General features: G+C 36.3%; 1 protein-coding gene across 1 annotated transcript in view; it reads right to left on the reverse strand.

Annotated features, from left to right (window-relative positions):
* Ccdc39 (coiled-coil domain containing 39) overlaps positions 1-10,914 on the reverse strand; it is a 78,413-nt gene extending 67,499 nt beyond the window's left edge. The window contains exons 1-3 of the mRNA XM_047564491.1: positions 10,725-10,914; positions 2,547-2,666; positions 802-948 (exon numbers count right to left, since the gene is read on the reverse strand). Of these exons, the coding sequence (XP_047420447.1) occupies positions 802-948; positions 2,547-2,666; positions 10,725-10,814 (357 nt within the window). The 5' untranslated portion in view covers positions 10,815-10,914. The remainder of the gene's footprint in view (positions 1-801; positions 949-2,546; positions 2,667-10,724) is intronic.
* Positions 10,915-11,842: the final 928 nt, after the last annotated feature.

Here is an 11,842-nt window from a genome sequence, read left to right on the forward strand (position 1 = left end):
CATATATACAATCTTAGGTAAAAACCACAAGTTCCTGTCAGCCCCATTTCCAATCATATTTGGAAGTCTCTTATCGATATAAGATATAAATATCTGAAGTACCCCAAATGGAAGCAAGAACAGTAAAAGAGATAAAAATATTTAATATTTTAAATTTAGTCATTTAATAAATCTAGTCATAAAACAGAATAATATATAAATATGTGCAAATTAATACATATGTAATGATATTACACATACAAATACATTATAGGATCATAATAAAATTTCTATGTGCATATTTCCATAGGTACATGCATCTGTAAAAAAAAGAATCAGAATTTGGAAAGAGCACCTAACTCAAATAACTATAAGCTAAAGAAAAGAGAGAGGTTAAAGTAGCTTAATATTAGTCAAAAAGCTGACAAATTAATACAAAAGGTAAAAGTTGTAAATGAAATTTAAACCTAAAAGTGATACAGCTGTTAAAAATTTAGTACTTGCATATAAATCATGCCTATTATACTATAATAGGCAGCCAGCATGACACTTTGCACAGAGTCTCAATATGTAGTTGGTGAATGAATAATGAGGGAAATGTAATATTCTATCATTATTTCATTCAAATCATAGCTCCATGCCCTTTTGTTATCCAAAAAACAATGTAAGTAAATGCCAGGAAACTAATGAATGCCTTCTTTACACACACACACACACACACACATACACACACACACAAAATCATTAAACAAAGATGAGACATTATTTGATGAGAGAGAAGGTCCAGTAGCACAAATTTTTAAGTAACATTTCAACACATACTTCCTTATCATTTTTTTTTTCTTGTATTGATGTCATCTCATTTTCTAGTCGACTGATTTCATCCTTCACTCGTCCCAATTCTCTTTGGGCAATGGCCTTAAAATGCTCTTCACTTTCAATCTCGTGTTCCCTAGCTTTGTAAAGAGACTACAGAATGATACACAAAATAGAAATACCTTTTAAATGTTAACATTATAAAATATCTACACTAATCCATTAGACAAAAAACAGTTCCCACAAAATGCTTAGATTAAGTACTATTAATTCTACTACTCTGAAACCTATGCTACTTTATACTGTAATTATAATGTACTTGGCAGCTTACTAGTTTCAAGAAAGTTAGTCAATGAACTGGTGGGAGAGAATATTGTCAGTAGCTTTCATATATTATGTTGATCTAGAAAAACTAAAGAAAACCAAAGTTTATAATGTGAGATTTAAAAACTGTGATTCATTACTTATCTATAAGAAATGCCAATTTAATAATAATTAGGAAATGGAATGTTTATAAAGAACTGATCACATATTCTAACAGATACAGTTTTAAAATAATTATTTAAACATTGAGGGCTATAAGTATTTCCCAGAATATATTAGTATACAATCATACTTTTATATTATTTTATCTAAAGAATATATTAACCACTGATTTTGTAATCCTTCAAAATTAATACTCAAAATTAATTACAGTATTAAAGTTGCTTGTGTTATAGGAAAATTGTCATGTTTCTATTTAATCCAAGTTTGTCTATTTAGTCCAAATTTGAAAATAAGAAGATATATCTATAAAGAATCTCTGTCTCTCAAATCCCCAACTCATTAGTTTAAAAACTTTCAAAGTTTATTGATTACTACTCAACCATAACAAGATTCAAGAATCCTGAGTATTGTTTTCAAAGGTTAATTAATTGGATAATTTTCTAATGAGATTTGTAAGCCAGGAAAAACTTACCTATAATTTATATAAATTGTTTTTCAAAACATGGTTGTGTTCATTTTTTAAGAGTTTTATATTTTTTTCTCAGAAAAAACTGTCAGATTAAAAAAATTAGTTTGGAACAGAAGTTTGTAAACCCTCCAATGCTGAAGTACAGAGCTTCTGCTTTGCTGGGAATCATCAGGAAATGAGTTTCTGTAGTTAAATACAATGCTCATAAAACAGAAGCCTATTTAATTGCTTCAAGTTTTAATTTTATTTTATTTGTGTATTTCTAAAAATGAATTATGCCTTTGGCAGATACCATAAAGTCTAAAAATAACAACTTTTGAATCAAGATTATTACTAAAATTTTATTTCTTGAACTATAAAATACCATGATGCCACAGCAGTTACTAATGTGTAGCTACTAGCCTCCATTCAAAATGACCCCAGTTGGTTATACTGAAAAATGAAAAAAAGGACAGAAATTTCATTATGTATTATATTAGCCCAGTTTCTGCCAATAGTCATAATTTCTCACTGCCATCAATGTATTCTTCTCATATTAATATGCTACTTAATATCATATTAGTTTGATGATTTCTCCTTTCAAATGAATCAACTTTCATTTAAAATTGGTAGCAATAGTTAATTCCCCAAAGCCTCTTTTCTATATACTTTCAGATTCAAGTTATGTTCCCAATAATTACTCTAAAGTTTCCTATTATATCTCTCAAATAAAATCACAAATACAAATACACTGTGGAATATTTGTTCCATGACTACACATGACATAATTTCAACATAAATTTCAATATTACTATACCTGTATAAATGATAATTCTTGCTTAACATCTTTGAAATGAGAAGTCATAGCATTAATTCGATCTTCAAAGTCACGTAGTTGATCTTGCAACCTTGATCTTTCATTCTGCAGCTTTGACAACTATAAATAATAAATGTCATGATTAACCAAAGTCCTATTAAGTTTTACCATATTAGATGGGTAGTAAAAAACTCAGTGATAGAGTACTTGTCAGCAGGCGCAAAACCATGAGTTTGATTCCTAGCACCTCCAAAAAAAAAAAATTTTTTTTTAAATTTTAAAAACCTTCATGATTCTTTGGGGCTAAAGATGTAGCTCAGTGGTAAAACAATTGCCTAGCAAGTGCAAGACCCTGGGTTGGATCCCTAGTACTGCATAAATATGTATATATACATACACATATACATACATAAAGTTTTACCATATTTAAGTCCCTAAAATCAAAAGAAAATTAAATCTTCACTTTTGTATCTTAGTTTGGCTTATGATAACAAAAATATCACAGCCTGGGTAACTTACACAATAAAAATTTATTCCTCAGAGTTGTAAAGGGTGGAAAGTCCAAGATCAAGGTGCTGGCCAATTTGGTTCATCCTGAGTACTCTCTTCCTAGTTTGGAGATAGATGCCTTCTTGCTGTTTCCTCATGTGGCAGAAAGATCATCTCTCTCTTGTCCCTTCTTACATAGGGCACTAATCTCAATGACCAAGGCTCCACTCCCATGATTTAATTACCTCCCAAAGGCCCTACCTCCAAAACTGTGATTTTTAATGCTCCAAGATGTGCAAAAAAATGTAAGAGTACTAATTTCTTTACCTTAAAAAGCAGGGAGTTGATCAGTACTGTCTATAATTGAATGTTTTTTTAAAAAAACAATAAACTATTTAATTTTTCTTAAGTAGTTTTTCTTAGAGAAATTTTTAGCAATCAGTACCCCTTGCAATCAAGCAATACCTAAATTCAAAAATTCTTATTTTTCTTCTCTCAAATTCTAAAATTAATATTTTGTGTTAAAAAGGTACATGTAGAGGAGATCCAAGATGGCGAACTAGAGGGTGACTGGATCTCTTGTCGCTCCAGAACTCAGGATTCAAGAAGGGGAGGTATTGAGAGACTCGGACCAACATAGAGCCGCGGGGTGAAGTTCGGCCTGGGTGGCAGGCCCGGACAGTGGACAGCTTCTCCGAGCAGGGCAGGGCAGCGAGAGTCTTCCCTAAGCAGCCCTGCTCCCTCCAGCGGCAGGCGTGATCCACAGCCAGCTTCTTGGAGCAGGCCACCCAGTGAGAGCTATTCCACACAGAGCCAACCCCAAGCCCTGAACTCAGCAGGCCCCAGCCCCCGGGCCACTTCTGGGACCAGGGCAGGACAGCCAGAGGCTTTCCCCCAGCACCCGGCTCCCTCCGGTGGCGGCAGGCACTGTCTACAGCCAGCTTCTAGGATCAGGACCGCCCAATGAGAGGATTTCAACGCAGAACATAGCCCGCAGCCCTGGACCCAGTAGAGGGCTAAGGGCAGCTTTCTTCGGAAGCACTGCATTATCCAGTTCCTCGAAGACTTCAGGCTACTGAAGGCTGGGAGGTGATATACTTCAAATCTACAGGGACACTATAAGCCAAAAGAGGAAATCGGCAATATCTCAGAGTCCCACTGATAAATGACCAATATGAGAAAACAAGGGAAGAAAATGTCCCAAACAAACCAAGATACTATATCAATAAAACTCAATGACAGCACAGCTGAAGGAATGTCAGAAAGGGAGTTCAGAATGTACATAATTAAAACAATCAGAGAAGCAAAGGAGGAGATGAGAGAGCAAATGCAGGCATTAAATGATCACACCAATCAACAGTTAAAAGAGCAAATATGGAAAGCAAGAGATCATTCCAATAAAGAGTTAGAGATACTGAAAAAACAAACAGAAATCCTTGAAATGAAGGAAACAATAAATCAAGTTAAAAACTCCATAGAAAGCATAACCAATAAGATAGAACACCTGGAAGACAGAACCTCAGACATTGAAGACAAAATATTTAATCTTGAAAACAAAGTTGACCAAACAGAGAAAATGGTAAGAAATCATGAACAGAATCTACAAGAATTATGGGATATCATGAAAAGGCCAAATTTAAGTATTATTGGGATTGAGGAAGGCTTAGAGAAACAAACCAAAGGAATGAACAATCTATTCAATGAAATAATATCAGAAAACTTCCCAAATCTGAAGAATGAAATGCAAAACCAGGTACAAGAGGCTTATAGGACTCCAAATATACAAAATTACAACAGACCCACACCAAGGCACATTATTATGAAAATACCTAACATACAAAATAAAGACAGAATTTTAAAGGCTGCGAGAGAAAAGAATCAAATTACATTCAGAGGGAAACCAATACGGATATCAGCATATTTTTCAGTCCAGACCCTAAAAGCTAGAAGGGCCTGGAACAACATATACCAAGCCCTGAAAGAAAATGGATGCCAACCAAGAATCTTAGCCCAGCAAAACTTACTTTCAGATTTGATGATGAAATAAAATCCTTCCACGATAAACAAAAGCTAAGAGAACTTACAAAAAGAAAGTCAGCATTACAGAACATTCTCAGCAAAATATTCCATGAGGAAGAGATGAAAAACAATGATGCAAATCAGCAACGGGAGGAACAAGCCTAAAGGAATAGCCAAATAAAGGAGAAACCAAATCATGTCAAAAAACAAAAATGACTGGGAATACAAATCACATCTCAATAATAACCCTGAATGTTAATGGCCAGAACTCATCAATCGAAAGACATAGACTGGCAGATTGGATTAAAAAGAAAGATCCAACAATATGCTGCCTGCAAGAGACTCATCTCATAGAAAGACATACCCACAGACTAAAGGTGAAAGGATGGGGAAAAACATACCATACGCATGGACACAGCAAAAAAGCTGGAGAATCCATCCTCATTTCAGATAATGTAGACTTCAAGCCAAAACTACTCAGAAGGGATAAAGAAGGACATTACATGCTGCTTAAGGGAAGCATAAATCAGCAAGACATAACAATCATAAATATCTATGCCCCGAATCATTGGCTCATCCATGTACGTCAAACAAATTCTTCTCAATTCCAGAAATCAAATAGACCACAACACAATAATACTAGGCAATTTTAACACACCTTTCTCACCACTGGATAGATCTTCCAAACAAAAATTGAATAAAGAAACCATAGATCTCAATAACACAATCAACAATTTAGACTTAACAGACATATACGGAATATACCATCCAACAAAGAGCAAATACACTTTCTTCTCAGCAGCACATGGATCCTTCTCTAAAATAGACCATATTTTATGCCACAAAGCTACTGTTAGCAAATACAAGAAGATAGAGATACTACCTTCTATTTTATCAGATCATAATGGATTAAAATTAGAAATAAGTGACAGAATAAAAAACAGGAACTTCTCCAACACCTGGAGATTAAATAATACACTATTATATGATGAATGGATAACAGAAGACATCAGGAGGGTAATAAAAAAATTCTTAGAAGTAAACGAGAACAAAGACACATCATATCAAAATCTCTGGGACACTATGAAAGCAGTACTTAGAGGAAGATTTATTTCATGGAGTGCATTCAACAAAAGAAGAAAAAAATCAACAACTAAACGACCTAACACTACAGCTCAAAGCCCTAGAAAAAGAAGAGCAGACCAACACCAAAAGTAGTAGAAGACAGGAAACAGTTAAACTCAGAGCTGAAATCAACGAAATTGAAACAAAAGAAGCATTCGAAAAAATTAACAAAATAAAGAGTTGGTTCTTTGAAAAAATAAACAAAATTGATAAACCCTTAGCCACACTAACAAAGAGAGAGAAAACTCAAATTACTAAAATTCGGAATGAACACGGAAATATCACTACAGACATGAGTGAAATACAAAACATAATAAGAAGATATTTTGAAAATCTATACTCCAAAAAAAAACAGAAAACCTCGAAGACATCAACAAGTTTCTAGAGACATAGTAATTACCTAAACTGAACCAGGAGGACATACATAACTTAAATAAATCAATTTCAAGCAATGAAATAGAAGAAGTCATCAAAAGCCTACCAACAAAAAAAAGTCCAGGACCAGATGGTTCTCAGCCAAGTTCTACAAAACCTTTAAAGAAAAGCTCATTCCAATACTCCTCAAACTATTCCATGAAATAGAAGAGGAGGGAACCCTCCCAAACTCATTCTATGAAGCCAATATCACCCTGATACCTAAACCTGACAGAGACACATCGAGGAAAGAAAATTTCAGACCAATATCCTTAATGAACATCAACACAGAAATTCTCAACAAAATTTTAGCAAATCGCATACAAAAACATATTAAAAAGATAGTGCACCATGATCAAGTGGGTTTCATCGCAGGGATGCAAGGTTGGTTCAACATCAGGAAATCAATAAATGTAATTCACCATATCAATAGACTTAAAGTCAAGAATCACATGATTATTTCGATAGATGCAGAGAAAGCATTTGATAACATACAGCACCCCTTCATGCTCAAAACACTAGAAAAAATAGGGATAGTGGGAACATTCCTTAACATTGTAAAGGCCATCTACGCTAAGCCCATGGCTAATATCATTCTAAATGGTGAAAAACTGAAAGCGTTCCCCCTAAAAACTGGAACAAGGCAGGAATGCCCTCTTTAACCACTTCTATTCAATATCGTCCTTGAAGCTCTAGCCAGAGCAATTAGACAGACCAAAGAAATTAAAGGGATACGAATAGGAAAAGAAGAACTCAAACTATCCCTATTTGCTGATGATATGATTGTATACTTAGAGGAACCAGGAAATTCCACCAGAAAACTTTTAGATCTCATAAGTGAATTCAGTAAAGTAGCGGGATATAAGATCAATGCACATAAATCTAAGGCATTTTTATACATAAGCGATGAATCTTCAGAAAGAGAAATTAGGAAAACTACCCCATTCACAATAGCTTCAAAAAAAATAAAATACTTGGGAATCAATCTCACAAAAGAGGTGAAAGACCTCTACAATGAGAACTACAGAACACTAAAGAAAGAAATTAAAGAAAACCTTAGAAGATGGAAAGATCTCCCATGTTCTTGGATAGGAAGAATTAATATTGTCAAAATGGCCATACTACCAAAAGTGCTATACAGATTCAATGCAATTCCAATTAAAATCCCAATGATGTACCTTACAGAAATAGAGCAAGCAATTATGAAATTCATCTGGAAGAATAAAAAACCCAGAATAGCTAAAGCAATCCTTGGCAGGAAGAGTGAAGCGGGGGTATCGCAATACCAGAACTTCAGCTCTACTACAAAGCAATAGTAACAAAAACGGCATGGTATTGGTACCAAAATAGAAAGTTGGATCAATGGTACAGAATAGAGGACATGGACACAAACCCAAATAAATACAATTTTCTCATACTAGACAAAGGGGTCAAAAATATGCAATGGACAAAAGATAGCCTCTTCAACAAATGGTGCTGGGAGAATTGGAAATCCATATGCAACAGAATGAAACTAAACCCATATCTCTCACCATGCACGAAACTAAACTCAAAATGGATTAAGGATCTCGGAATCAGACCAGAGACCTTGCATCTTATAGAAGAAAAAGTAGGTCCAGAGCTTCAACATGTCAGCTTAGGACCAGACTTTCTCAACAGGACTCCCATAGCACAAGAAATAAAAGCAAGAATTAATAACTGGGATAGATTCAAACTAAAAAGCTTTCTCTCAGCAAAGGAAACTATCAGCAATGCGAAGAAAGAGCCTACAGAGTGGGAGAAAATCTTTGCCAGTCATACTTCAGATAGAGCACTAATCTCCAGAATCTATAAAGAACTCAAAAAACTCTACACCAAGAATGCAAATAATCCAATCGACAAATGGGCTAAGGAAATGAATAGACACTTCACAGAAGAAGATCTACAAGCAATCAAAAAACATATGGAAAAATGTTCAACATCTCTAGTAATAAGAGAAATGCAAATCAAAACCACCCTAAGATTCCATCTCACCCAAGTTAGAATGGCGATTATCAAGAATACAAGCAACAACAGGTGTTGGCGAGGATGTGGGGAGAAAGGTACACTCATACATTGCTGGTGGGGTTGCAAATTAATGCAGCCACTCTGGAAAGCAGTGTGGAGACTCCTTAGAAAACTTGGAATGGAACCACCATTTGACCCAGCTATCCCACTCCTTGGCCTATACCCAAAGGACTTAAAATCAGCATATTACAGAGATACAGCCACATCAATGTTCATAGCTGCTCAGTTCACAATAGCCAGATTGTGGAACCAACCTAGATGTCCTTCAATTGATGAATGGATAAAGAAACTGTGGTATATATATACAATGGAATATTATTCAGCCATAAAGAATGATAAAATTATGGCATTTGCAGGCAAATGGATGAAATTGGAGAATATCATGCTAAGTGAGATAAGCCAATCTCAAAAAACCAAAGGACGAATGATCTTGCTGATAAGTGGATGATGACACATAATGGGGGGTGGGAGGGGGGCAAGAATGGAGGAAGGAGGGACTCTATAGAGGGAAAAGAGGGGTGGGAGGGTGGAGGGAAGGGAAAAAGTAACAGAATGAATCAAACATTACCCTATGTAAATGTATGATTACACAAATGGTATGCCTTTACTCCATGTACAGAGAAACAACATGTATCCCATTTGTTTATAATAAAAAAGGTACATGTAATATAATTTCATTTTAATACTTATATTTCTTTCTTCTTTCTGTATACATGTATACCAAATGTCTGAAATGTTTATTTAATGTTATGATAGTCACTTCTGCAGTCACCAGTGGGTGCTTCTGGGAAGTGATTTCTTATATTCTTTTTATACCTATATATTTCTATTTGATTATACCTATATATTTCTATTTGAATATCTTAAACTTACAAGAGTTGCTTTATTAACAACAAAGCTTATTCGGGAGAAATAATTATGAACCTCATTTTTCTTCTTTTCCCTGCTCAGTAATTCTTAAGCAGCTAATAAAAGTAATATGTACATACAATCTTGTCATATAGATATAACAATAACACTTAAAACTAACATTTAACCTACATTATGTCCTTAGAGCCTTATAACCTATTATTTGAGGTAATTATTTTTATTTACCTCTATTTTACAGAAGATGAAACAGGATCAGGGTGGGTAAGTAGCACCTGAACCCAGGACTGGATACTTCTTCTTATTTCTTAACACTCAGTGGTAGATCTCTTACATTTCCTAATGTTGTCTTTCTTAGATATAGGGAAAAATGAAGCAGCTTTCTAAGTTAGATATGAATAAATAGGACAGAATATTCCGAAAAGTGTTTTCCATTCTTTGCAAAGGACAGCATTAGGGATTTTCATTTTCATTTTGTAAAAAGGAGAGAAAATTTTCGATCTTGTAAAGTTGCATAAGCATCATGTGTATTTCTTAGATTCTCTTCCACACAACAGATCACCAAACCATGGAACTTTAGACTGACTGCTAAATGTTTTTAAAAGTTTGCTGAGACAGTTGCAATTCTTTAAAAACAAGTGCTAAGAACTGTAGTTTATCTCAGTTCGTCCTTACAACATAAAATATTTTGTCATACTGTGACAACCTGATCCCCACTTGAAATTTCTACATTTCATATTTCACATTCTTGTTGGACTGTCCCTCCTGAAAACATCTTGAGTCACTTTAAACATCATAAACAGAAACTCAAAGAAATGTCAATCAGACGTGTTTTGTTTATTAACACGCGCACATGGCAGTTGCTAGGCAAACCTCAGAGATCCCTCTCTAAGCCCCGCTAAATTTCAAAGATGGAAAAAGCTGGCATGGAAAACAATCTTTCCTTTTCCTGCCCAGGAAGCTAGAAATGAATACCTGGAGCAGGAGGGAGGAAAGAAGTAACCATTCGGGTTTTATAATCCCGAGTTATCAATTAGTTTCAGTTAAAAATTTTTAAATGCTTAACAAAAACTGAAAAGGACAGGCAGGGTGAGGGTGGAAGGAGATGGCATGGGCGAGCGTTAGGAAGAACGGAGGAGATAAGGGGAGGAGAGAGGGAAAAGGGCTTCGGTAGCACAGACCTCCCCTCCTCCTCCCGGCCCTTCACCGGGTCCTCACCTGATCTTCCAGCGCCTTGTTCTCCTCGTTCGCCACGGGGATGGCGAACCCATCCTCCCAGTGCAGCTCCGCCAGGAACTCGCTACTCATGGCCAACCGACAGGGAACCCGGCACACGGAGCAGAACAAAACCCTGCCCTGGAGAACCGCGGGCGAGCAGGTCCGGGGTCCCGCCCAAGCTCCGCCAAAGTTGCCACCCGAGCCTTAGTAACGGTCCCGCGCCCTTAGTTACCAAACAGGAAGCGCTCAGGCCCGGGGGCGGAACTTCCTGTTGAGAATTTTCCACTTCCAGCCAGAGCTGAATCTTCTTTTCTTGACGGCTGAGGGAAGCTAAAGTTCTCCCCTCCGAACTTTTCAGGGATTTGCAGGCGGCGGCACGACTTTTCCATCTAAAACAAGGCTCCCGGAGGGGGTGAAATCCGTGGCCCCAAGTGCCGGCCTGAGGACCAGGGGGTACTGAATGGAGCTGCGCTGCACCTTTGCTTGGCAGAAAGGGAGCATACCAAGGAAATAAATCCGGTTTTCTTTCCAAGTGGCATTTACTGATTTGTGTAGATTTTTAGATACTACTATAGATGAAAACAGACCGAGGTGGACGGTATTTCGAAACAATTCACTCTCCAGAATCGTTCTGGATGCTCTGATCTTCATATTTCAATTGCCTGAACTTCCCCACAATGCTCATCTGCCCCATTGCAGACGTCCTAACTGACCACAGAGGGTGGACCGCACATACCGCAAACTTGCAGCGCTGGTTCCTCCAGCACCGGTTCTACATTCTTAATTTTCTTTGCATTTTCATTTGCTAACATTTAAAAACGCTGAATTTTACATAAAAAAATCTTCATTTATTTCTTTGGACGAAGGCTAGATGACAGAACCCATGTTATCAAAAGGCAGTATTCACCTGGAAAGCTTTCCCTTTGAACCAGCAAACTTTTCACCAGATCACTAATTTGAACTACCTGCTTGGCATGGATTGGCGTTTGCACTGTGGTCTCTGTTTAGAATCTAAGGACTTGAAGGGACAAAACAATCAACTAATCTACTTCTTTTGTTTGCTAGATAAATGAACTGAGTCTACCTGAGGTGAAATAATTAAAGTATGCATTGCGAGC

Source organism: Sciurus carolinensis, chromosome 9 (assembly GCF_902686445.1).
Source record: "Sciurus carolinensis chromosome 9, mSciCar1.2, whole genome shotgun sequence".
Classification (NCBI taxonomy): domain Eukaryota; kingdom Metazoa; phylum Chordata; class Mammalia; order Rodentia; family Sciuridae; genus Sciurus; species Sciurus carolinensis.